At 33.5% G+C, this 27805-nt stretch overlaps 2 protein-coding genes and 1 long non-coding RNA gene across 10 annotated transcripts in view; 1 reads left to right on the forward strand and 2 right to left on the reverse strand.

Annotated features, from left to right (window-relative positions):
• alpha-Catr (alpha-catenin related) overlaps nucleotides 1-290 on the reverse strand; it is a 59742-nt gene extending 59452 nt beyond the window's left edge. For all 3 annotated transcript variants that reach the window (XR_010890635.1, XM_012368277.2, XM_067356705.1), the window contains exon 1: nucleotides 155-290. Coding sequence is in view for 2 of the 3 variants with exons in the window: in XM_012368277.2 (XP_012223700.1) it covers nucleotides 155-241 (87 nt within the window). In the remaining variant the exon portion in view is untranslated. The remainder of the gene's footprint in view (nucleotides 1-154) is intronic.
• Nucleotides 291-397: 107 nt separating this feature from the next.
• Nucleotides 398-27805, forward strand: part of LOC137000384 (uncharacterized) — a 145700-nt gene continuing 118292 nt past the window's right edge. The window contains exons 1-5 of the long non-coding RNA XR_010890636.1: nucleotides 398-593; nucleotides 839-913; nucleotides 1671-2348; nucleotides 2685-3362; nucleotides 5198-5238. This is a non-coding gene — a long non-coding RNA (uncharacterized lncRNA). The remainder of the gene's footprint in view (nucleotides 594-838; nucleotides 914-1670; nucleotides 2349-2684; nucleotides 3363-5197; nucleotides 5239-27805) is intronic.
• LOC105672955 (myosin-IIIb-like) lies at nucleotides 6342-27713 on the reverse strand. 6 transcript variants are annotated; one of them, XM_067356687.1, is made up of 18 exons: nucleotides 27413-27713; nucleotides 18068-18406; nucleotides 17437-17771; nucleotides 16761-17042; nucleotides 15821-16405; nucleotides 14676-15067; nucleotides 13860-14188; nucleotides 13142-13648; nucleotides 11781-12064; nucleotides 11259-11533; nucleotides 10803-11170; nucleotides 10606-10713; nucleotides 10278-10534; nucleotides 9897-10105; nucleotides 9680-9763; nucleotides 8738-8902; nucleotides 8357-8378; nucleotides 7596-7750 (listed from the first exon to the last, which is right to left on the reverse strand). In XM_067356687.1, the coding sequence occupies exons 2-18, from the start codon at nucleotides 18075-18077 to the stop codon at nucleotides 7739-7741; spliced, it is 4224 nt and encodes a 1407-aa protein (XP_067212788.1). In that variant the 5' UTR covers nucleotides 18078-18406; nucleotides 27413-27713; the 3' UTR covers nucleotides 7596-7738. The 6 variants fall into 6 exon arrangements, with proteins under 6 accessions (XP_067212785.1, XP_012223670.1, XP_012223671.1 ...); XM_067356684.1 differs by lacking the exon at nucleotides 8357-8378 and having other exon boundaries at nucleotides 6342-7750; nucleotides 27413-27708; XM_012368247.2 differs by lacking the exon at nucleotides 8357-8378 and having other exon boundaries at nucleotides 6342-7750; nucleotides 18068-18409; nucleotides 27413-27708.

The following is a 27805-nucleotide window of genomic DNA, read 5'->3' on the forward strand; positions in this document are numbered from 1 at the left end:
CAGACGGAGATGTAGCGAAAGAGAAAGAGAGAGAAAGAGACTGTGATAGAGAGGATGCAGACAGAAAGAGATAGATAGAAAAGAGACGGCGCGCCACCGGTGCACGAACGGAAATCCCGGTCGTGGCGTTTTCACGCCGGAAACAACGTCTTACCTGCTTGACTAGCGGGAGCAGTGTCTGTTCTATGCTACGGGTCTTAATCTCTAGGGTGGCCGGGTCTACGGGGTCGGGTGTCGCCATGATTCGAGCACAACTCCGTGCTCCGTAGACTCGAGCCGAGGCGAGAGGGTTCGTTGCACCCCTCCTACCCCCGCCCGCGTGCCCGGCACGACTGCCACCCTCGCCCCCGCTGCGTCGCTGCTTAGTCACCGGACGCCCTCCACCCTACGGGCCCAGCACGGTCGGAGCCCCGTGCCCGAGAGCCGGCTGCCTGTGACGAAGGCGACGTCGCGCAACGACGACGGCGACGCCGACGCAACTACCACCGCCGGGCGCCGGTGGATGCCGGGGCGCCGGGCGTCGCGACGCCGCAACTTCGTCCCGGCGACTCGGCCATCTCGTGGCTCCTCGCGCAACGCTCTTCATCCGAATGGTCAGCATTGACGGCCGTCAGTAATTTCGAATTATGCGAGAGTCGCGGGATGTTTTTTAACAAAAGCTTTTGGAAATTAGATTTTTTAACATATTATTATTTCAAACAATTCAATTTTTTTTATAATTATTTTATTAAATTTTTGTTTGAAAGTCAAATTGAACGTTTAATGTGCACAATAAATATTTTTTTAAATGTTAATTATTTTAAATGCTATAATTTGTATATACTTTTGTATTTTACAGATAAACTTTGCACGGATCGAGGGAATGACAACCCTACTGTTGTATTAGTGAGTGTATTGGTGGCGCGTTGTATTGGTGAGTGACATCAATTTGTTTTCAATATTATTAAGATAGAGCTAAAAATAATATGAAAAATTTTATATTCTCAAGATTGATATAAATTGTATAAAAGTTTTATTCTTTATTGATTGTCTAAAGGTTCTATATGTATATACGGGGGCGTTGCAATATAGTACGCAATATACGCTTCAGCGTAGCAAAATTTGGAGGGGCGCAAAATTGTAATAGACCCCGATAATTTTTGAAGTGTGTAAAAACCGCGTGGTGGCGTGGCGTTTTTTTTTTGCTTAGCGCTTGGTGCGCCCGAACCACTTCCAGCGTAGGGGCACTTCTGACGGTCGCAACGCCCCCGATCACAATATAATATAACAAAGCTTTAGAGGCTTAGATGAATAATACAATTATATTCCTTAATTTATCTCAAGTAAACTTGAGTAAAATTTAAATTTAAAACTTATTACTCGCTACTTTTACTGAAGTAATATTGATTTTAAATTGGTTAAAGGATTATTAAAAAGACATTCACAAATATCTCATGAAATTCTTATTTCAGTCTTTTGATCAGGCCTTTCTTAAATTGTGCTTCAAAAACAATTGATATTTATTAGATAAAATATTTTGGATGTCATTGTAGTATAAATGTATTTGTATATTTTACAGATAAACCTTCGCGCTTCAAATCGCCATATATAAAGTTTAATGTGCGCAGTAATTATTTTATAAATATTTATTATTTCAAACACTAATCTGCATTTATTTTTATATTTTACAGATCAACTTTGTGCGCGTAATCGGTGCTACAAAATATATTCGTTCCGTCGTATTGTATAACAAAATGCGCGTCGGGAGTGCCGTTAATGCCGAGAGTTATAGCGAATCTATAGATGAACGCATTTTTGCTGTATGACAAATATTGGGACACGATTTTTTTTGACTTTAGGCTTGGCTCGGGGGAGGGAAAGGTCGGTTTCAATCATAAAATCTCGACTACGGCAGGGCAATCTTCGGTTCTACGTGCAGCGCGCTAGTTGTACAGATAGCCGGACTGTCGAAGGTAGTCGAGGACGGCTACCGGAGTTAGTCAAACGCTACCGATTGCTTTTCAGATGTCTTGTATCTAGTCGGTTGATTGCATGACTAATCGCACCTCATCTTCTTCGAGCTTACCTTTGCCCTCTGTTTTGAGAGAATCGTGCCCCAATTGATAAATGTGGTCGTCTGAAACGCGGACGAAGTTCGCGCGTAACGTCGCAGCTTGGACAGTTCGGTTCGATTCGCTTGCGATGTCGGGAGTGTCGTTTTAAGTATCGCGCGATTTTCGTATTCAGGTACGCATGCGAGCAATGCATGCGCCGCGAACGCGTGAGATTCAATGTGAGTGCTTCGAAGGACCACTGAGAGGAGGAGGAGGCTCAGGAAAAGCATCGGGCGCCGGCGGAGCAACTTTACGGTAAGCAATAATTCATTTATTTGTTATTCGCAAAATATTGCATATAAAATATTATATCATGTAGCGGATATAAAATATTTTTAAAATACTTTAAATATTTAGTAAAATATTTATAATAGTAAAATAATATTCACCATTTTTAGAAATTTTTTACATATTATTATTTCAACTAATTAAACTTTTTTCTTTATTCAAAAAATATATTTTTGAAAATTTTAATTCTTTGTTTAGACGTGTGCATAAATAAACGAATATAAAGTTTAATGTGCGCAGTAATTATTTTATTAATATTAATTATTTCAAATACTAATCTGCATTTATTTTTTTATTTTACAGATCAACTTTGTGCGCGTAATCGGTACTACAAAATATATTCGTTCCGTCGTATAGTATAACAAAATGCGCGTCGGGAGTGCCGTTAATGCCGAGAGTTATAGCGAATCTATAGATGAACGCATTTTTGCTGTATGACAAATATTGGGACACGATTTTCTTTGACTTTAGGCTTGGCTCGGGGGAGGGAAAGGTCGGTTTCAATCATAAAATCTCGACTACGGCAGGGCAATCTTCGGTTCTACGTGCAGCGCGCTAGTTGTACAGATAGCCGGACTGTCGAAGGTAGTCGAGGACGGCTACCGGAGTTAGTCAAACGCTACCGATTGCTTTTCAGATGTCTTGTATCTAGTCGGTTGATTGCATGACTAATCGCACCTCATCTTCTTCGAGCTTACCTTTGCCCTCTGTTTTGAGAGAATCGTGCCCCAATTGATAAATGTGGTCGTCTGAAACGCGGACGAAGTTCGCGCGTAACGTCGCAGCTTGGACAGTTCGGTTCGATTCGCTTGCGATGTCGGGAGTGTCGTTTTAAGTATCGCGCGATTTTCGTATTCAGGTACGCATGCGAGCAATGCATGCGCCGCGAACGCGTGAGATTCAATGTGAGTGCTTCGAAGGACCACTGAGAGGAGGAGGAGGCTTAGGAGGAGCATCAGGCGCCAGCGGAGCAACTTTACGGTGAGTTATAATTAATTTGTTATCTATTGTTGTTGTTGAAAATGTGTGTGTATTGCAATCAATCAATTAAATATTTAAGAGACTTAAAATATTTAGTAAAATATTTACATTAGTTAATATTTATCATTATTTGAAAATTTTTACATATTTATTATTGTTTTAAATAATTAAACTTTTTCAGTATTTTGTTTAGATATTTAGATTTTTAAATTTTTAGATTTAGATAAGCATCAGCATTTGTCGGCCGGCAGTAATTTTGAGTTATGCATATTTTTAACAAAAAACTTTTGCAAATTAGATTTTTAACATATTTATTATTATTTCAAACAATTGAATTTTTTCTACAGTTATTTGATCAAGTTTTTGCTTTAAAATTAAATTAAATGTTTAATGTGCACAATAAAAATTTTTTAAGCATTAATTATTTTAAATACTATAATTTTAATGTACTTTTTATTTTACTAGAACAATACAGGCGCGCGCTGCGCATGCGCACTTATTATAGTAATTTAATAATTAGGAAACCTAAATATTTAGATAAATTTTTTTTATTTTAAATAACCGTCAAAATAACCTTCGCTATCAAGCTATCAAACTATGGCTGCGTTCCCATTTCGTCTCACTCAGTGCAGTATCCAGTGGCCGCCATTTTGCTGGATACTGCACTGGAGAAGCGTTCCCAAATTACTGGACCAAATATTTGGTAATTAGGACGAAATGATTTAGCTCCCATTACCAAATATTTGGTAATTAGGACGAAATGATTTAGCTCCCATTACCAAATATTTGGTAATTAGGACGAAATGATTTAGCTCCCATTACCAAATATTTGGTAATGAAAAACGAAATGATTTAGCTCCCATTACCAAATATTTGGTAATGAAAAACGAAATGATTTAGCTCCCATTACCAAATATTTGGTAATTAGGACGAAATGATTTAGCTGCTATTACCAAATATTTGGTAATGAAAAACGAAATTATTTAGCTCCCATTATCAAATATTTGGTAATGAAAAACGAAATTATTTAGCTCCCATTGCCAAATATTTGGTAATGAAAAACGAAATGATTTAGCTCCCATTACCAAATATTTAGTAATGAAAAACGAAATTATTTAGCTCCCATTACCAAATATTTGGTAATTAGGACGAAATGATTTAGCTCCCATTACCAAATATTTGGTAATGAAAAACGAAATTATTTAGCTCCCATTACCAAATATTTGGTAATTAGGACGAAATTATTTAGCTGCTATTACCAAATATTTGGTAATTAGGACGAAATGATTTAGCTCCCATTACCAAATATTTGGTAATGAAGAACGAAATTATTTAGCTCCCATTATCATATATTTGGTAATTAGGACGAAATTATTTAGCTCTCATTACCAAATATTTGGTAATTAGAAGAAATATGCAAGTAAAAAATATCTAAATAATTTTGCAAAAAAATTTATAATTAACGTCTTAATTTTTTACATATTTTTAAATTCCTTTTTTATTTGAATACAACTTGACAGCTTGAGGAAATGTAAACAATTGTCATAGAAACATTTATAAATTGCTAATTAATATTGCCTTGACAACCATTTAAATATAAACTGTCAAAATATATTTTTTGCACATGATCAATATTGCCTTGACAACCATTTAAATATAAACTGTAAAATTATATTTTTCGCATATGACATTGAGATAACCAATCAGCGTCGCGATAAAACTGCAACAATACACTTCGATACTTTCGAGATTTCGATACATTCGACTATCGACTTCTCATGCCTTTTTCAAGAGTGGAATGTACTTTTTATTTTAATGTATTTTTTATTTTACAGATCAACTTTAAACAACAACTCCGCTGTTGTGCGTCGTATCGGTGAGTGACACTAATTTGTTTTCAATATTATTAAGATAATAGATCTAAAAATAATGTGAGAAATTTATACTTTCAAGATTGACATATTGTGAATGTATGAAATTATTTGTATAATAATTTATTATTTTCTATTGAATATATAAAAGTTCTATATATAATATTTTTTAAGCGTTTTAAGTTATATACATTAGTTTCTAGAAGAGTAAATTATTTATTATCTTAATAAATTAATTTTTTAGGTCGCATTTATCATACATATTTTTGTCTTAACACGTTCCGTGCCGCGCTGATTTACGTGATTTTCCGTTTATGTTGCATATACAATTTATTATACTACTTTTATAAGGTATATTGTACAAAATTATAATTATTATTTATTTTATTGTTACATAACATTATAAAAATTGTCAAAAAATATAATAAGATAAAATACGCTATAAAACAAAGAGATTATATTTAAATAAGAAATATTCGAAATATTAAATAAAGAATTATATGTAATATTTTATTTAAAATAATATGAACGGAAAAGTCAGTGTTGGCCAACGGTGAGCCTCGTGACACGGAACATGTTAACGACACGCAAGACAATTTAAAAGAGAGCTCAGCGCTAATTGCACATTTCAGTCCGATTCAATGTTTGAAAAACGAAAGACGTCGATTCATGTATTCCAGTTCGCAATATGTTAAAAATTATGTAGAGAGTGTAGAAATAAATATAAATATATACAAGAGAAAAATTTGTTCCTTTTTAATATTTCGAACATTTTCAATTGTTTTGTGAATCAAAAATGTCTTTACTTTTTATCGTACCTTTGTATATTTGTATAAATTCAGTGAAATAGTATAAACGTATATAATATTTCGACATACAATAAAGTTGATCATGCAGTATAATATGAGTAGTATAAATATGTACAAGAATATTAAGTAATAGTTAAGTAATAGAAAAATAAAAATCATATTATTTTATAGATCCATTATCTTAAAATGAGGGGATTAGGACTTAATTCTTGATTTCCCTCATTATAAATAAATTATAGATAAATTTCATTAGAAAGTGATTTATAGAGGTAAAGATTTCTAAATAAATGAATTGAAGATTTATCGTTAAGTAATTTATTTAGTATATTGATACAATGGACGCCTACGACTTAAGTAAAGCTAAACATGACTAGTTCTAGACGCGTTCTAACTCTTGTACTTGTATTTTCGTAACAAGAAGTAATAATAAATTATATTTAATTATTATAGGATTATGTATTATACCGATAATATAATCTATTAAATATTGTTTTTATATAATTATATAATGTCACAAATATAAATAAATTTGTGATAAATTCTAGAAGTCTTTACTAATAAATCAATATAGAACACAAGTGGTTAGTACCGTTGATTATATTCTCAAATCAACCATCGTGAAACATATATATATTTCTGTTTTTACGTAAATGTTTATTTTTGGCATATTACAATTTACCATAAAGAAGTTGTTAGACTTGGAAATCACGCGACTTTAAGATTGATAGCGATACGATTACTTTTTTCCTATTAATGGCAATAATGATAAAATTTCCGTTAACTTACTTATATACACATCGAAAAAAGAAGAATTTTTTAGTATTTTACAAGAGTAATTAACTATAATCTTATTACTCATTGGAATAAAATCGTTCTTTGTGAAATATGAAATTTCTCGAAAAATCAAATATCCCTATTGAATAATACATAGTAGCGTCATTTCTTTCCGTTGGCAAGTTTATTTTGGGTCGGTGCCAATGGCGCTCTTCTCTTAACGTGTTTCTCCGGAACCTTGTCCTTTGGCAGTGGCACTCCGTTAGACACCAAACCTCCTTTTCTCTTCCTTAAGGATTCCGTTGGGAGATATCCAGTCGGCCTTAGCAGCTGTCTGAAATTGTACGGGCCGTTAATGTCTTCCGCGTCGTACTCAACCTTGGCACTTTCCTGTCGCTTCTCGATGACCGTTGGCCTTAGAAGCTGTCTCAGATTAACCGCAATATTAAAAGTATCTTTCTGAAGCTGTTCTTCGTCCGTAGATTTTTCATTCGTTAATCTATTGATACCATTCTTGTGGTCCACATTATTTTGATGATTTTTTATCGGATAATCGTTTTGTTTATGACTCGATCGATATACTGGTTGTTCGGATTTGTTATTTTTCAAGCCGTTAGTTATCTTTGGTTGTTCGTTATTCGAAATCTTTATTTTGCTCTGTGCAATGCCGTTGCTTATTTTGCTGTGAATTGCTGTTGGTGAGTGATGGTTGTTGTAATCATTGACCGATGTATGATGCTCGTTGATGGAATTATGGTGACCGTTAACAAGATTCTGTCCATTGAGGACGTTCTGTCGTTCGTTTACAGCGTGATATCGATTGTCGATCGTGAATCGTAAGCCAGTTGGATCGTTGATATGCGGAAAATTGGTTCCACGTTGTCCGCCTGCGTGCGATTGCACGTTGTTGCCATGCAGGTCATTAATCCTTGTACTGGAAAGATATGACGTGTTTTTTTAATCTGTTAATTAAGTTTAACGAAAATGTACTAACGAGTAAAATGTATAACAAATAAATATAATATGCTGATTAGATATATGTACAAAAAATTGCAATCTAAAAAATTAAATTTAGAAATATTCTTAAGTCTGACTTTTGATGGCTGTACTTACTAACAAATGAACGATATTTTTTGTTTTATTATTAATAGTAATCATAATATGCCTGTCGGGCAAAAAATTTGAATTTTTACACAGACATTCGAAAAATAAGACTGCGTAGAAAAAGATTCTTCTAATTTAAGAAATAAGTTAAATTTTGAATTTTTTAATTTTATCAATTTTTTTTATAGTATATAATTTTCTGCTTTTTAATATTTTAGATATGTATTTCTCCTTTTTTATTCTATTCTATTTTTACCTTTTTTTACTTACAATCAGAAAAATACCATTCGATTTCTGTTTTTATTCTGACAAGAATTATTCTTTTTTTTGGTATTAGTTTGGTTATCATAAGTTGTTTAATATCAATAATTTGCGAATTAGTTACAAAAAAAATGTATTAAAATTCTCTAGCAGTAGCTTAAATTTATAATTTTACCTGGAAATTTGCCATGATGTTTCTAGTAGCATACAGAACGACATAAATATGAGATTAGTTATTAGATATTATTTAAAATATGAAACAGTTTCATTTTAATTAATATTAAAATTGAAACTTGATAAAAAATTTACGAAATACAGTATTATAATAAGTAAATAAAATTGAGCAAATATTGATTTTGCTTTCTAAGTTCCAGACAATTGAATAAAAAGCGAAATAAATTATAGCTAAATTCTACACACACATAAATTTATTATAAATCATCAGAGTATGACAGGACAGACTAAATAATAGCGCCAAGTAACAGAACAGAATTCATCAAAGTAATAAAACGATGAAATATCGCGCATTTATTTGTACACGTGACGCAATTCTTACCTGAGATTTTTCTTGGAATTCTCGTTTTCGCGTTGATCGGACGAATGTCGCAGGGCTTTGTGCCAAATGTTTGACAGATGCTGCTCTGGTGCTACCGTAAAATCGCTCTGAGCCACACGATTCCTCCTCTCGGCATTTATTTCCAAAACTTGGCCACTCCGGTTCCTATATGAGAACAATTTTATTATATCGATATAGAAAACTAGTGCAGTGCTCAACGAAGCACAGTATGGCTGAAATATTATTTTTGAATACGAGCATATGGCATATGCAGTAAATGTGCTAGTGGAATTGATAAAATAAAAATTTTTACAAATTATTTGATTCGATATATAAATCATATTAAAAAAGAAATTAAAATTAAAATTTGAAATTTTAATTATAGGTATATTCTTATTCAAATTTTGTTATTTTTATAAGATTATTAAAAAATAAATTGGCTGTATTGACCCAGAGCCGGGTGTTAGATGCTCAAAAAATAATAAGTAACTAAATTGTCAGTTCATACGTTTCGGCACATTTATTTCGGCCATCTTCAGTGATAATAACAAAATAAATGTGCCGAAACGTATGAACTGACAATTTAGTTACTTATTATTTTTTGAGCATCTAACACCCGGCTCTGGGTCAATACAGCCAATTTATTTTTTAATAATTTTTTATTATGATGGCCCATGATTGACTTTTATTTTATAATTTATTTATAAGATTATTTATAATAATTTTTTAGTATGTACGGGTTTGTTTATCTTTAGTTTTCATATACATTACGTATCATTTTTACGTATGTATATATGTACATATAATTATACATATTAATGGTGTGATAGGTACATATAATGGTGTGATTTTGGGTTTTCGCAATGCCTAAATGGCGGTGGGAATACTAGCGTTATAATGAACTATAATACACATAGTCGAGACCGGATTTACGGTGTGTACCTCGAAGACAAAGGGTGAAGGTCATTTTCTAGCCGTATCAACGGTGAGTCCCAGCCAACTTCGTCGTCTTCGAATTCCGAACCACTTGCGATGCGAGCGCCGAAAGCATTTGAAAATTAAGTATTTAGATTTCTCTTTCATTTTAATTTGATTCGTTCACATCGTGTTCAATCGAGGGCAAGAAACGACGCGTTTGGAAATTTACATATATATTTACCTGCTCATCTCCTCCTTCAGATCCCGATAATATTTGACGCTGTCTTCCTCGTCCGGCTGCGTTCCACTGTGATATTGCAATATCGATTGCACCATATTGAATCCTTCAGGACGCACGTAATCCTGCGACGGCTCCTCGAGATCGCTCAATCTGATTCCGGGTTTATTGCGCCGCAAATTTTTGTGTACTTCCTGGTTCTTCATGTGTACCTGAAGATAGAGAAACCAGAAATAATCGCTAACGTCAAATCAGTACATGTTTGTTGATAAATATTAATACGGTTTTCGTATACTAGTAAGAAGATTAAATTTAGATAAAGAAGAGGAGTATATCTTTTTAGAATTATTATTATTTTAGTACTAATGAGTAGTTTTTAATCACATTTTGAGAGAACTGAATTAGATCCGCTTGTCGCAGTTTAGGATGTATGGGATCCTTTGCAACTGGTTTCCTTCTGATCACTCTTTCTTCTTTTTTGTACCATCTTTGAACAATGAGAGCTGCGTCCTCGTGCTTTAATCCTTCGCGTAACAACGCTTTGTGGCCGTCGTAGATGTTATCATAATTATTCAAAATCCTCTTAAACCGCTCCTCCAGTTCGTATCCAAAACGTTTTCGAATAGTGTAACCTCGGAAATCTGATGTTATATTATATTAATAATGTGTCTATGCATATATATAAGTAAAATGCGATTTTTATTTTACATACGACTTTGTATAATGACTGCAGCATCGTCCTTTTTTAGATTTTTGCGTGCTTGCCGTTGTTCCTCGCGATTATTCACATCAGTGTTTTTTAGCGCTTTACGTTTTTCATCTGCAAAGAAATCATGATAAGTACGAGCACAAGTAATTGTGGAGTTATTTAGAAAATTTGATCGTTAAGATCGAGAGTTGAAGACTTACTGAGTAAATGAACAGGTGTTGCATTTTTCTCTGTCAGGTGTTTTTGAGCTAACATTTCTCCCGTCTGTTTTCGGGACAACCATCCTCGGATATGGCGTTGCAGCGTGACCACTGATACAGCGAATTGCCATTTTTGCTTTTTGAATCTCATTTTCGCGAGCCATCGTCGAACACACGCTTGAACTATAATAATCTTCCTCAATTGTTCCTCGTACAGTTTTGAGAGAAATTCGACGTGGTAGTACTTCAGGAAGACTTTTGTCTTGCCCAATGCCCATCCGTCCATCTTCAAACGTAGCAGAAGAATTCGACAGTTGTCCCGATTGGCGACCACGCGTTCATCGTAGCCGAAAGCGAGAAAGCAATATCTGCACAATTCATGAATTTAAAATATGTAAATTTGCATGAAATTATTCCTTGTATTTTCTCGCGCATTTATATGCCATTTAAAAATACCTTTTAAGGAATTCGTTGAACGGTATTCTATGAGAAAATCCATTTTGTCTTATACGTATTGTTTCGAGAACACCGGTGTACCTCAATTGCTTTACAACTTTGTCTTTGTCGAAGAAACGTGGACTTTTCGAATCGTTTGGTTTAATACACCGAACGAATTGAGGCGAACCGGATACCATTTTTTGTAATAAATCCATCAAAGAATATCGAAAGTATGTTGCCACTGTTTGCTGTGCTCTCGATTGCGACGCTAAACCTCGACTAGAATAACGTTCCTACGAGATATCAATATGCCGTTAATATTTCATACAAAAATTGAAGAAGTATACAGAGTATGAAATCAGCACGCGCACATACATATACGCTAACATCAATAATATCTTGCACTTCCAGTTACAGATTTTTGCTCTTGTTTCAATTTTACATTTATTTACATGTAAATTAGAAAAATTATTGTATTTTCGTGAAATTTTATATTAATAATTAATCAAAAGTGTAAGGCATTAATGACGCCGTGTGTACCTTTGTGTTTTGATTCGACTGTGACTTTTTCGAATCATTTTCCTGCAGCGCCGAGTATAAATTTCCAGTTTTCGTGATTGGGCATTGGAATAAGAAACGAACCATATCGTACTGTGACTGTCGTACGAGTTGAATGACTTCGGGTGGCAGAAAGTTTCTGTTCTTCTCAAGGAATCCCTCGGCTTGATAGACTACACGACCGGCGAAATGATGAATCGCGAAACAGACCGCATCTGATTTCGGCCGCACGTAGAATTTTGATTTAATGTTGTTGTGGAATTTTTCTGCCAAAGAAATTGTGAAATTAATTACAAATATGTAGATAATTCTATTGATGAAGTTTGTTACTGCAATTGGGAATCGTGGCAAGTTTGAGCATTATTAAACAAAAAAGTTTGTAGAATTTTATTATTGAGAAGAAAAAGATTGATTTCTACAATATTTCGTGAAGTACTTTCTGTCCGGAAAATAGTAGTTATGAAAATTATACAAGGGTGTATTAAAAATTTTTTGTAAAATTAAAAGTTCAAACAAATAGCTTTTTTTATTTAGTTATCATTTTTTTCAACATATTTCTTGCAATAATTTTGCAATTCTTTGATTACTTGAAGAAAAATCTTTAGCTTAGAAATGATTAAAAAGTAAATATTTATTCCAAAAATTTAAATAATGGCTTATTGTTTTAAATAATTACTATATTTTTTATTTTTTACAAACATTTTTTTCCAATAATCTGTTTTTTAATTTTTTGCAAAACATTTTTTTAGTTGGCAAATTATGTAGTTAGATACTGCAACTTTAAACTCGTCATCGTTAGAAAAGCATTCTACCACATGTTCCACATCTGACGCTATCAAATTAGCGTGCATTAAAAGAAAATCTGAGAAGATCTGGACTGTACGAAGGATGTGGGAGAACGTTTTTTTAACGATGACAAATTTAAAATTGTTATGTAGTTTCTATATACTATAACAATTGAAAGTGTCTTGAAAACAGAGATAATTACATAAAAAACTAAACTATTATTTGAATTTTCATAATAAAAATTTATTTTATAATCCACTCTTAAAAAAGGCATGAAAGATCGATACTCGAATGTATCGAAAGTATTGTTGACGCTTTTCTGCGACGCTGATTGGTTATTATTCTGACAGTTTGATAGTTTGAGAGCAAAGGTTATTTTGGCGGTTATTTAAATTAAAAAAAATTTTTTTTAAATATTTAGATTTTATAATTATTAAATTATTATAATATGTGCGCGCGCGTAGCGCGCGCTTGTATTGTTCTAGTAATAATAAAAAATAATAACTTTTGCGGAAAATTTTTCATTTGTCTTCGTAGTATAATTTAATAATACGCACCGATTAGAGATCGATTGGTTGCTCTGGGAAATCGGCTCTCCTCGTCGAGAAGTGCCAGCAGTCCCATGGGCTTGCTGAGTAACATGTCGAGAACTGGTCTGTTGTCGGAAAACTCGACGAGATCCACGGGTATCCCCTCGGCCATGTATTCTTGTTGTTCCCAAGTGAAGATATGTTGGTTGAAATAATATTGTATCTGCTCATTAGCTATATTGATGCAGAGTTGTTCGAATGAGTTTCTGGGAAAGTTCTCGAAGCCGAAAATGTCGAGTAACCCGATCGCTAGTGGCTCGTAATTTGGTGAACGGCTGAAGCACAGCAGACAATTGATCTGGTTGACCATCCAATCGAAGAGCCGACCGTAGAGACCCTTGGCCATGGCATCGCGAGCTGCACGAGCCTCGGCTACGGTATTGTTTCGCGTAATTGTCTCGCCTCTGGTCATTACCGAGTTTGATGTCAGGGCTTCCAAGAGATCGTTTTGTTCGACGCCGAGTAGTTTTGAAACTGAAAGTAGGATGTTTTCATTACATAATCATTTATAATATTTGTATGCAAAGAAATTCAATTATTATATATCTATAATTTATTTAATTTTTAGAGTGTTATGTTTTATATCTTTTATTATACATATTATTGTGTATAATGATATAATGATAACTACAATATTAATAATAATAATGGAGATTAAAGTTATAAGACAAGAAGAATTATTTACCTCTATGTAACGGAATAGTGTCGATGACTCTGCTCTTATTATCGGTGTTATCTTCAGTTGCTACTTCGGCGAATTCGATGTCGCCCAAATGTAATATAGCGGCTAAAACTCGATACACCGTGTCTACCTCACTATCGTGAAACCCGAGTACCTTGAAACCCATCTTGAGCTGTTGAAACTTGTCGATGTGCGTTTGAGACGTGTGACTGTAATGCGTGAGATACCGATGATACTTCCGAAGTGTAGGGTCGAGATAAAATTCCGAAAGGCGATTGTCCGCTTCCAAGCCATCGTACATATAATAAAATATATGAAAATTTCGCTCACCCCTGAAAAAGTAGTTTAATAGAATCATAGCAAAACTCATTATTTTTTTACTTGTTGATTTAAATTAAGATATGTGCAAAGTGCTTCAAAACCACTGGATGTCTTTTCAGCAACGAATTCTTTGGCATTTTTGGAGTTGTGATTTTTTTAGTAAAAATATACTAGCAATTTTAAAATTTTGGTGATTGAAATGATTGAAAAAAGGGCTTTTCAAGTGAAATTAGCCTGTCACTTTATAAAAAGTCAAATGGATAACAAAACTACTTTTAATTAATTTCAGATGGAATTTATGTTAATAGAATTTCAATTTGGGTTGCTTAGTTGCTAAATGTTATGCAGAAAATTAGAAAGTTGCAATAAATGATACTTCGATATTTTTCTTGAGGGAAAATCAATTTCAAATTGGTCAAAGAATTTGTTATTAAAAAAACATACATTATTTTTGAGATATCTTGTATGTAAACTCTATTTGTAGTTTTCGAAACTTACTCAGCCTGCGCGATCACTCGTGATTGTTCTAATAGATATACTGAGATTCGCGCACCAGTCACCTTTCCGCCTTTCGTCATTGTTAGATCTAGGTATTTGCCGAATCTGGATGAGTTCGCGTTGATGCCGGTTGTAGCGTTTCCGAAGGCTTCCATTATGGGATTTATTTGAAGTATTCTCTCTTCGAGATTGCGATTCGGCGCCTTACTCAGATACACGAGTTGTTTTAACAATAAATTCGCGCTTTCCGTCTTTCCGGCGCCTGATTCACCGCTAATAACTATCGCTTGGTTCTGACGTTGATGAAGTAGTGCTTGATATGCGGCATCGGCAACCGCGAATATGTGCGGAGGATTATCCGATCTTGCTTGACCTTTATACCGTTTTTGTTCCTAAAGAATAAAATAACGTATGTCACATAAATATATATCTGCAAAGAAATATTTTGAAACGTGCGTATATAATTAAATGTCCGTAGGATTGATATATAAAAGTTCAAGATTCACACTAGATAGCAGCAGACATTAGGTCTGTTCTTTATAGCTGAACTGGCTGTACTAGTTCAGAGTTTATCTTTTTCCCTCCACATTGGAAGGAGAAAGATAAACTCTGAACTAGTGCAGCCAGTTCAGCTATAAAAAACAGACCTATTACAGCAGACATATCTTTATCGGTTATCCTATTTTATTTTGCATTGCTATTGCATAGCAATAGCACATGCATTAAAAATTAATTCGTTGAATAGCAAATTATTGAGCAAATAAATAGATGTTTGTAAAATTGAAAAAAAAAGACTTTACTTTAAAACTTTTAACTTGTTTTTTTTTATTTTTTGGCAAATAAAACAAAGCGACATAATTATTTAGTATTTTTTAAAATACACTTTTCAGTATATTAATATTAATTCATTTCAAAATTTTGCTATTATTCTATTGAATTCTCGTCTGTTTGTACTTAAAAAAAAAAACATTGGTAATTTCTGAAAATCGAGTAATTACAGGCGACAAAATTTTCAAGCGGGAAATTTGCGCTTATATGATATTAATTATTATGTTAGCAGCATAGTTTATTATATTGATTATATATGATATAAAAATATATATTATTTGACATAAGAGCGTAAGAGAGGTAAATGAAATACTTACGATACCAGTGTATAAACCCAGATTTGTAAACGGATTAACGGCCACCAATATATCCCCGATGTACGTGTATATCTGCGCTTGCTCGTATCGGTGCTGCAATTGATCGACAATAGCCTCCTCCGACAGCATGTCGAGAGCTGCCAGATCATCCATGTACATCTTCTCGGGCCTTGTCTTGCGGTCTGTCTTCAATTTGCCGTGTTTTGTAGTCACTTCTGGCTGCCGGTGAATACGGCCTTCCTCCCTCTGCCTGCGAATTTCCTCGCGCAGTTGACCTCTAATTTTCTCCACTATTGGCTCTACGCTCGTTAACAACGGATGCTCCCTCAATTCGCTCGCGAACGGCCGATGCTCGAGATCTTTCACTAGACATTCGGCTATGAAATCCGTCAGTTCTGACGTGTAGATGTCCGGATTTTTTAACGAAGGGGGTGGATTCCGCGGTATTTGAAAGAGCGCCCGCATAGGATGCAATTCCGACAAAGGGGGGTCGCCTTCGGCTAATTCGATAGCGGTGATACCGATTGACCAGACGTCGCAGCGTGAATCATACGAAGAGTCCAATTGCTGCTCGCAAGCTATCACCTATTTTTTTACACCATCAAAGAGTACAATTTTTCTAATCTCTTTTTTATAATCGCAAAAAGCGATTAGCCTAATATTTTCAAATAATTTGAGAGATACTAAAAGATTTTTTTGTTAAAATAATTTAATAGAGATAGATAAATTGATTGATGTTCAACATATATATATATTATATTCTTTATGATTCTATTGAACTATTTATTACAATTAATCTTAAATTAAAATTTCATTAAATTTAACCAAAAAAATAAAGAAAATTGAGGATAATTAAAGATCAAAAAATAGAAATAAGAATTGTTGTTTTTAAAAAGATTTTCAACTCTTTAAAAGCATTAAACTTTAAAAGCAAATTTACCTCTGGCGCCATCCAATAAGGCGTTCCAACAGATGTATTTTTCCTAGCGAGCGTCGCCGCCAGATGCGAAGACACGCCGAAATCGACCAATTTAACGCGTGCTTCTTCGGTAAGCAGAATGTTGTGACCTTTCACGTCACGATGCATACAGTGATTACTGTGCAGAAAGATCAGGGCTTCGACGGTCTCCTTTAAGATGTAAGCTATTTGGCCATCCGTTAGGCGACTGCCACGTTTTTTGAGACCTTGTACTAGATCGGTTACGGAGCCTCCAGTACACAACTGGAACCGGAGCAATTAACTTCTTATATATACTTTCTTATATATACCTCGATTCCGTTCCTTGTCTGATAAATTAATCTACGGCAACTATAAAAGAGCGCATAAAATTGCACAGAAACCATTAAAAAATATGATGTTTCCTTCATTTCTTTTGCTTTTAATGGCAGGCGCGTCGGTAAAATTTCGAATTCACTTTATTAAACAATTCTTTAATATTTTTAAACAATGTTAATTAATTTGTACATTTTAAGTAATATTTTAATAATAATTAAAACTAATTTTAGATGCTTTGATGGATTATAATTTTATACCTTTATTTTTATCGGTACATATTCATCACGTAGATTTCATAAATTTTTATTATAAATTTTAGCGTGAAATTTAATGACGGTACCTCCATCACGAACCATAATTGATCCTCCTCTTGACCAGGCTTTGCACGTTTCAGAAACAAACCGTGGAAGAGAGGAATATTCGGATGTAGACTTAGATCTCTCAACACTAGATATTCCTCTTCGATCTCTTCAATATTATCAGCGACATTCTCCAGTATTTTGATAGCAACTTTGTTGCCGGTTTCCTTGTCGTAAGCGGCGTATACTTCGCCATATGTACCCTCGCCAATTAATTCTTCCAATCGAAAGCGCTCGCCAGGATCCGGTATCACGTCAAAATTGACGTGTTGACTAAGGCCGTGGTATGCCATGTTGGTCCCTCCTCCGGTCATTTCTGTACACAGTCGATAAATACATCGTTAAATCGTAAAAATAATCTATGTAATATCAAATGACATTACTCTAACGAAGACTATCAATGTCTTCGCGTTAATGTCAATTGAATATATCATCTAATGCATTTTTGTTTCTTTTGCTTTCAAATACTCGTATGTATTGAAAATTATTAATAATTAATTTCTAATTATTATTTAAATTTTAATGTTAAGGTATTTATTATTTAAAAATATAATTAGGCAGTATTAAAATTATTTGAACAAAATTTAATTCTATTTTAAGAAAATTACTCACCCGATGACATTTTTATTTATTTTTTTCTGTCAAGTAGAAGATACCTTTTGCAAATCTTAAAGAGCATTGGAGAAAGTTTAATCGAGCCTTCTCGTAATTTGAATTGTATGATTTTTACTCATCGATTATTATCTATCCGTATGTTTTCTTAGTTTTTCGAAAGTTCGACATCTGAATAATTTTGATATCTCATTGAACTGGAGAGGTACGTTGTTACTTCGACCAACTGTGATACAGTACTGCGCGCTTGTTTTCTAACTGGATACTTGTTAACCCTTTAATACTATTAGGTTCGTATTGGTTGGACCGGCGCACTTCTACCTTGTCTGAGAAATAGATCTGCTAAGAAAAATATATCTCATTTTGCTTGAGTTTTTTTATAATTGTTTTTCGAACAATTATGATTGTAAAAATCATTAAATAATATATTTTTGCAGTGTATGATATAAAAGGCTGTTTGATGTGAAAAAGCTATAGATTAAAAATATTAAATTATATTCTGATGTGTGTTAATTTTTATTTTTTATTATTATTTTGCTTTGTACATTAAAATTTTAGAGAACTTTATTTTGATAATTTTTATTCGTTAGATTATTTTATTTCGTATTGTAAAATGGAAAATAAAATTAAATATTTTTACTTTACGTGTTCTATAATTCACGCTTCATTATCAGTGGATTTCATTTTTCTCAAAGGAATTTTCGTTTTGAATAATGTTGATTTTAATTAGGGAAGTCTCACCCAATTTACTGAAGCCATGTAAGAATCGAAGCTAACTGTGGCTTCTAGCGACATTTTATGACACCAAATTGGATATACGATTATAAACTGCAAATATAATAATTAAACTTGTCGTAAACTGCACGCAACTTTCCACTTTTATAGTAAAAAATATTATTAAATAGGCTTGATGCCTTCGACAATGTGATAAGTCGACACTGTTCAGATACTCTCTCAATTACTGCAGCAACCGATTTTGCTCGATGTTCGTTCGTGCATATCGGTGAAAGGATTTCTCTTAGAGTCTCTCGCAGCCCGCCTTAATAATTTTTGATGCGCTTAATTTCACTGAATATGCAGATTAAATTTGTAGCGTGACTGACAAGAATGCGTCTTAATTAAACATAAAACGTCGGACATTAAACTGTGTTTCTATCGAAATTTTGATTAGTGATTTTAATTAAAAATATTTTTTTGTGTCGTTATTTGATAATTAATAGTTCGTTATTAATTAGATTGAGCAATGGTCAGAAATAGTTTTAAAACTTTATTTAAATAATGATTAAAACTGCACATTTCTTATTACTCTTTATATTGAACAGCTTTTTTTATCGTTCAAAATCATGAATCTTGTATATGTAGAATTTTTCATTGTCGGAATAGAATAATGGCAATTATGTCAAAAACGCACTTATTAATTGTGCACATTTATTAATTTTACACGTGCAAGAGTTTGCGCATATAATTATGACGATTAAATGGGAATTGTGTGAGGTTGCTAGTAAGTGCGTATACCGTAACAACGGTTTACACGCAAAAGTTGACGCTCATGGAAAACTCTCCGAGTTTCTTGCACCAGAAATAATTTGTGTAACCACAAACACACGTTTATCGAGTTAAGAAACATGATATATTGAACGATCATCTATCGATCTAAGTCAAATTAATAATGTGGCTATCTTCCGCATCATTGATTATCAGGAAATTTCAATTTGCTAAATTGAATCAATCAGTGAATTTTTTTTTCTTAACAACAAAATTTTTATTAGTAGACAGCACATTTCCTCATCTAATATTAAAAACGATAAAAAGATAAGAAAATATAATATTGAGGCATTTATCTGTGAAAAACTAAGTATATTCCATTTGTGTTCAAATTTAGTTTTGTTAAGAACAATTAAGCAACGTTTGTTTAAGTAGGATAAATAATTTATCGTTCTTAAAATCTCGTTTATAAATAATATGTTGCTTAAACATCCGGCATGTCAAGAAACGTTTCTGTTTCCACAGATTTTATTCACTAGAAATTTAACCCGGTTTACAGACTTAAAGAGTGAAGATACGTAAAGTGGTATTCAAAGAATGAAATTATTTATTTAGTCATACTAGCATTTCTGTAATTTATAATGATCAGTCACGCTCGTTCTTCGTAATACTTCTTCGTTCACCCATTTCACAGATCGATACCCTCTGCTGCGGACATTTTACTGTAATTTCTACGAAGGCATTGTCTTTGCGGTTGCTGAAAGGCGATCATTTCGTTGAAAAGATCGCCCGCGAGACATTTCACCGCGAAAATGCGCGATCACTTTTCGATCTCACGGTTCAACAAAAGTATCAATCGCGCGGCAATAATCAATCGTATACCCTCGATCACGTGTTCGCTCGGAAGTATTAGAGCGAAGAAACCCGACATGAAATCGGCTTAAGGGTTCAACTGCAAAGTAATGTCCTGCTGCCTTGGATAATACTTGACTGAAAGCGGGCAAACGTGATGTTTAAATAACGAATATAACGGCTTCTTCTTACGTTATTGATGCGAAAATTTTGATTGTTGATTACGTAACAGAAGTAGTTTTTTTCATGCATGTATTGTTATATTCGGCATGTTTAAATATATTAATCATGATGATATGTATAAATACCGATTAAACTAGATTTAAAAAATTTATTTCTGAGCACATACTGATCTTTCGAGTGTCAGTTAAAACCCAAATTTTTATTGTAAAATGAGTATTGTGTGTTAAATTAATAATAAAACTTTTTCAAATTTATTCAAACTTAAAATTATTCTTTTATTTGATTCAATTTCTTAAATTAACATATTTGTTTTTAACATATTTTTTTTTACATATTTATTTAATAAAGTACAGAAAATATCGCAGTTAATGCTTGATTGATTTTGTTTAAAAATCATTAATTTTTCAACTTTAAAATTTAATTTTGTTTAAATAAAGCCTTATATAAAAAATGTTACGTTGACAAATTATTTTTTGAAATTATATAAAGATGATTCTCGTAAAGATAGTATTCAACAAGAATTTTCTTGAGCGAGAATTTTTTTCACATTGTGGCAATTTAACGTGGAACGGGACCTGCGAGTGGAAAAGCGTAACAGTCCTTTATTCCGCGTTCCAGCGACCATCGGCGGTAATCATTGTATTATATCTCTAGCTCTGGGAAAACAATGCTCGCTCGCGTTTGTTTCCGATGAAATAATGATTCGAAAGCAGTGTCGCGCGGACGACTTTCCATTCTTAAATTGTTTCGCGCGACTTTTATATAGCGATTAATTTCCTTTTTGATTTTTTATAATTATCTATTGTATGTACTTCAGCTCACTGTATAAACTGTATAAAGTAACTGTATAAAGTAACACTGATCTGTTGTGATGTTTTCGCTAAAGAACTTGGATCTTTTAAGTGTAATTTTAATCAGAACTTTATATTATGTCCATCTTGCGCATTAAAAAATTTTATAAATAAATTTGATAAGAACCTTAAAGAGAAGTATTTTGTACGATATATTTCAAAGTATTTATAGTTCCGCTTTCGTGATTTGTATTAATAAATCTCTGTGATAAATCGCATGACCGATAGCGTGCTGTCACGAAGAAGACAAATAAGAAAGATACGAAAGAAAAAGAGAGAGAGAGAGAGAGGGAAAGCAAATTTTTACTCACATCATAATTTCTCCGGTTTGTTTTTAGCGTGATCGTATGTCAAACTGTTCGGCGAGTGCAAAAGGATGGTAACTTTTCCCGATTGTACATACGTTACCAGCCGCGGTTCCGCTGGGTTTAATCTTTTCAGCGTGACGGTGTAACGGTACAGTGCGTGCCATCAATGACTATATTGCGCTTCTACGTAATGTTTAACGCACGCGAGATTGCGCGCACAATGCCGTCGAAATAGTGCGCACGACGCATGCTAATTGCGGTGAATGAAACAAAACGAAATTATGCAAATTGCGATCGTTTATGGCGGCGACGCGTTCGCGAAAAGTGTGTCGTCGGCGTTCGCGCGTTTCGAATCGATTCGCCTCAGAGAAGATATTTGACTCGGACTTCGGTCAGTGTGCACATGGAATTTGTTCATGCTATGTACAAATAATAAATTCAGGTGCAATAAACCTGTAAACAATATTTTTCCTACGACGAGTATAAAGAAAGCTAATGAGCAATATAGTCATGCAAAAATTTCTGGGCTTTCAGCTTTCAGTTCGACGAGTTATCGTTGCGAGACGAGAAACTCGATCGTTTGGACAGCAGTTGTTATAATTTCTAATAAGGGCAATTTTTTATGAAATGTTCTCTTTAATCTGCTTGTGGAAGCTTATTGTTTACCTAAAAATCTCAATTTTGAATAAATAGCAAGAAAAAAAGGCTAATGCGATTTAAATCACAGTTATTATATTATATTTGTATTTCTATTTCGATTTCTATTTTATTATTTATTATTCTATACGATTTCTATTTCTTGCTTCACAAAGTTTGCAGGACGTTTCGATTCCATAATTCAGGCCATCTTCAGTTGAATATTCTTGCTGATTGATCCTTTAGGGTAAATAATATTAAAATTACAATTATTTTTTTTCACGACGTTTCAATGTCGGAACGTTCAATGTCTCTGTCATTCAGATGGATGGCAAAAGTATTCTACGCAATTCTTTCACATTATTTATTCGGAATGTTAGACCGAGGAATCGAAATATGTTTTTGCTTCTATAGAAATTAGACCGGTTAGAATATCTTATAGTACTTATTCAACGAGGCATCGCCGGGAAAATTTTCTAAAGGAGGTGAATGGTAAGATAGATGAGTACAGTTTCTTTTAACGATCGAAATTTTCAAACGAACCACGAAGCACCGCTCTATTAACTATGCGTCCGTCATCGTGGAAACCTCGTGGTAAAGAAAATCGAATTGTAAGCAGAGAAGTTCGCGACTTGCAAACGTTTTCTGCCATGAAAGACGAGTTGTGTAACATAGAGCTGTAATTGCTACTTTTTTAATAAACCAAAACTCAGTACGTGCAATCCAACTGCTTTGTATGCAAATGAAGCAGTATTTGCGACACAAAGCTGTGTGTCTGCGTATAGAAATACTATCTGAAAGGAAATACACACGCAACATCAAGATATGAGTATACAAAGGTATAATGGGCGTTAAAATATTTCGTTGAGCAGTTTCATTATATATGTAGGGTGTGTGAAGTGAACTTTAGGAAAAAAACAATGGTTTAAGAATTAATTCTTCCAATTAGAATTTATAATATATATATATTCTTATTGTGTGCTTAATTGGATTTCTCTTCTTTTCATAAAAATGACATTTAGAAGACAGAATAACAATGTGTTTGTATACGAAACTCGATCTCTATGCAATTGCCGCACTTCCGTGACGACAGATCTCTTAGTTGGTACTGTTGCACCGTGAACGATCGCGTGCCATTCGAATTATGGCATCACGAGCTATTAAAACGATCAGCGACAAAAAGGAACGTTTCCGTGTCGGGAAAAAGCGTGAAGATGACGGGGGACGAGGGGGTAATTAGTTTTAAAAGAAAGTCAAACGACATTTCCAGAGAGAGAAGGCGGAAGTGACGGTCATCAAGAAGATTTAGAGTCGAACGGCCGCATCACAGATTATTGACTTTACTTTTTCTCTGTATTTTTCTGCTCATTTTTCTTTTGCATCACTAAAAGAAAAACGAAAAGAAAAGAAAGATACGATACTATGTAATCAGACAGGTCACGTAAAAATAAATCAAACGGTTCGCTTTGCTGAGTTGCTGTGCGTGTGAGACTGTATCTCTTGATAACTTGTTAAGATACATACAGTAATATTCACTCAAAACCGGATTTTTGACACAGAAACCATAAAATAAGAATTTATGTTTCAAATGGGATTTAATGATTCTAGTAATATATAAATTTAGATCTCAAGTTATACAGAATGTGAAAAGGTAATGGTAAAATAGCAAACATTTTCCCCGCGTGTTTCCATATCATAGACTTTTTTATATAATAAATTTAAACAAATAATTAAATTCTTTATATAATGACATAAAGCTGCGCAACTGCATATTAAACCTGTGATTACAAGATTATTTTATGAAAAGCGGTGAGATCTTGGCGGCGAAATCAATTTTACTAAGGAAATGGAAATGCACTTCCCGAGTGCAACGGCGCGCGAGAAAAAAATCATGTAACAGTATCCGCTGTTACATTGTACCGTACCGAATCTATTATTTTTATGACGCGTCTGTGCTTCTTCTTTCATAACGCACGTAGAGAAAGTAACGAAGATTAACGCAAAAATTTGCACATTGAACGACAAACAGCAAACAGTTTCTATAATATTAAAAGAAAAGTATAGTATATACTTATATATAATATAAGTATATATAATATAAGTATAGTAGCTTACGAAAAGAATTCGAAGACGAGGCTGAAGGAAATGAATCAAGAGCGTGGTCACAAGCAATTAGTTCTCATGTCTGAAACGAAATTACAACTCTATTACGATCAAGTCGCATTTCTTTTCATGCTTTCTCTGACGCAATCATTTCTCTGTGATTGTAACGATCACATTTCATAGATTTCTTTCCTATGACGTGTCTCCTATGTCTTGCACGTATCAGAGGAAGTTCGGTCGTGTATGTGTCATTATAATCGGATTTAAAGCTATTATATGTAAAAAACTTGAAGATTTTATCAACGATTATTGTAGCTCGATTAAGAATACATACTTTACATATTAAAATATTGGCAACAATTTTATAGATTATTATAATATTTTTATCGCATATAATTGCATTACGCATGTTATTTCCGTGGGCAATTTCATTTGGCAATTATTTGTTATCTTGGTTTTTGTAATTAATTTTATGAAAATTTTTATTCACAAAAGTTACTTCACCTCTTTTTTTATCGTAGAAAAATATTATAAATATTCTTTCTAATAAAAATTTAATTAAAAATCTAATTAAAACTTATATTAATTAGTAATATTGCAATTATCTATTTAATTAAATTCTCTATTTAATTTAAATTTATTTATTTAATATTTGAGTGTGAAATAAGAAGTACATTGTTGTTAAATTTCAACTTTTAGCTAATATTATAGAGCCAATACATCTTTAATTAAATTAAATTCTTTTTTCTTTGAAAATTGAAACGATATCATGCACTCTTATTATATGTATGAGTTCTTAAAAATATTTTTTTTAATTGCAAGATGACTATAATTATGGGTAATGCCATCTGATGAGACATGTAAACTGATGAAACGTGTAAATTGATGAGATATGCAAATTGATTTTCTGGATATTAAATTATCTTCATCTACTATCGGAACGGAAAAGCGATAATTATATACGGATACATAGTAATGATTATGAAGCAGACGTACTACGCCGCGGATATTGCTTCCTCGAAAGTTGCTCACATAACTCGCATGTAACAGATATTTGATTAGCCGTGTTACCGGCGCTACGCGCGGATGTATTTGGTAAAGTACGCTTTGCTCGGTTCATTTAATTATGTACCTATGTACCCTACAATCTTGATTATACGTACAATTGCGCATTTGCGACAGTCGTGAAAGCAGGAAAATTTTTGCGCGCGACATCCTCCTAGTATTCAATTACTAATCACAAAGCTTGCAAAAGAAATTATATGACAATAAAAATACATATTTACATGTATTTTTTTAATATTATTATTGTAATATGTTTATTTATATTTTGTATAGGTTTATTTTTTTATTAAAAAAACATGGAGTATTATAATATTGAAGGTAGTATTGAAATTAAATATGTGTGTCAAAATTAACGGTACATCGATCGAGAGATGTATCATTGATAATTGAACGCGATCGGAGTAGAACACCTTATATGGTGAGAAGTGAACGAGTGTGGACATAAGCGCTCCGGATAGACATAAGTTCAAAAGATGGCCTTGGACTATCACGTAATAATCGTAAACGACGATAGCGCAGACTGATCAACAGACAAGCAAAACAAACACGTGTTTTTGGGTGTGAGAAATATCTTTTTCCAGATATTCGCGATACTCGCGTGATCGTCGTTCATATAACTGGTTTTCATCGGTTATTACCATCTCTGTAGTACGCGTGAAATATATTGACGATGTTATACATATACGGCAACTTGCCGAGAAAGTTTTCGAGCAACGAAGGCGGTGCCCTTCGCCGTGACCGGTCTTACGTTCCAAAAAAGTGTCCATGACATTCCCCGCGCGTTTAAGTTCAAGGTACTAAGAGTATACACCTTATTTAAGAGTCTTTTGTGATCTCTCCGAATTTGTAATTACTAAATAGACACATAATCTTAAGAGTCTGAAAGTAGCACCACAATTTCGATTCACACTCTGATGTCATAATAAGTAAAAAACAACTCGCAATAGATAAATGCTCAAGTGTTTTTATAAAACGTTTTCCTAGATTAGTGTTAGTGTATCGCCGTTAATATCGTTATGATTCATTATTATTAATCAGTATTGACGAAAATAATGTTACAAGACCTTTTCCTTGATAAAAATCTGAATTGATAAACTCGTTTTCTTTTCGATAAGTTCTCGATGTTCAACTTAACATTGAGTCGTGTTTGTCGTATAATTTATATATATATAAATTTTTTGATATCTATATAATAACCGACTTGAAAATGCATTATTTTTCTTATATAAAAAATTTATCTCTTTCTTTTTCTCTGAAGTATTAATAAAAAAATTTTTTTGGGAAATATGAACAATTTAACGAAATATTTTGTATTATGTATCATTTAATGATTACATTAAAAACTGAAGTAAACGAGAGTAATACAGAGTGAAATATATTCATGCATAATTCAATAATAATAGTATATAGTATGCAGAGTAAGTAAATCAGATACAATCAGCATTATAAGTGTAAATTGAACTGTGAAATATTTAAGTAACTTGATTATTTAATCAATTAATTTTTGTAGCAATAAATTCGTAATTTAAAACAACAACAGTTTTGTTGACATATTTATTTCAGTGATTTATAAATTTTATAATAATAATCAACATGTAGTTACAATCTGAACAGCGATAATACTGAATAAATAAATGATGCAGTTATAAAGTTAAACGGATTTAATATTATTTCTTATTTACTAAAGCAGAGTAGTTAAATGGAAAAATACTTGTTTGAATCCTGACTTTTTCCTTATCGTAAGAAATACTATTTAACGTCTATTGTTGAATCAAATATTGCGCATGATGCGGATTTTTGACCGGTGATTGCAATCTAAATAATACCGCAATTTCCTGAATTACTGTTGACACATTACTCACATGTTCTAGTGACAAGACCTTCAGCAGGAAGACACAGCCGTGTGCTCGGTCACGATGAGATCGCGAAAAAGAAATGATATACACGTAGCGCAATGATCGGTCGATGGCCAAGTTGTTGCAAGTACACTCGCGTGCTAGCACAGAGAAACGTTTGCGTCGGAATCGGCGAGACGAGTTTACCGCGATACGTCGCGACTACCGACTGACTGTCCGACCGGCTGACTGTGAAGGTGGAACACGGTATCAATCGGCGAGAGTACGGTTGCACGAGTATCCGGCGTCTTCAGCGTATGACGCCGGCCGTGTTCGAAGGAGACCGCGTTGGCGCCCCCTCCTCGTCATAGGTCTTCGTCCGCTTCTTCTCTTCCGGGACTCAGTCTGTCCTTTTCCAAC

The sequence above is a fragment of the Linepithema humile genome, chromosome 6 (genome assembly GCF_040581485.1).
Source record: "Linepithema humile isolate Giens D197 chromosome 6, Lhum_UNIL_v1.0, whole genome shotgun sequence".
In the NCBI taxonomy this organism is placed as follows: Eukaryota; Metazoa; Arthropoda; class Insecta; order Hymenoptera; family Formicidae; genus Linepithema; species Linepithema humile.

Coding starts and splice junctions, on each gene's coding strand:
- LOC105672955 (XM_067356684.1), bottom strand. Junction 11,171..11,258: donor TTCAACGAATTCCTTAAAAG/GTATTTTTAAAT, acceptor TGAATTGTGCAG/ATATTGCTTTCTCGCTTTCG. Junction 7,751..8,737: donor AATTCCAAGAAAAATCTCAG/GTAAGAATTGCG, acceptor ATATCTTTCCAG/TACAAGGATTAATGACCTGC.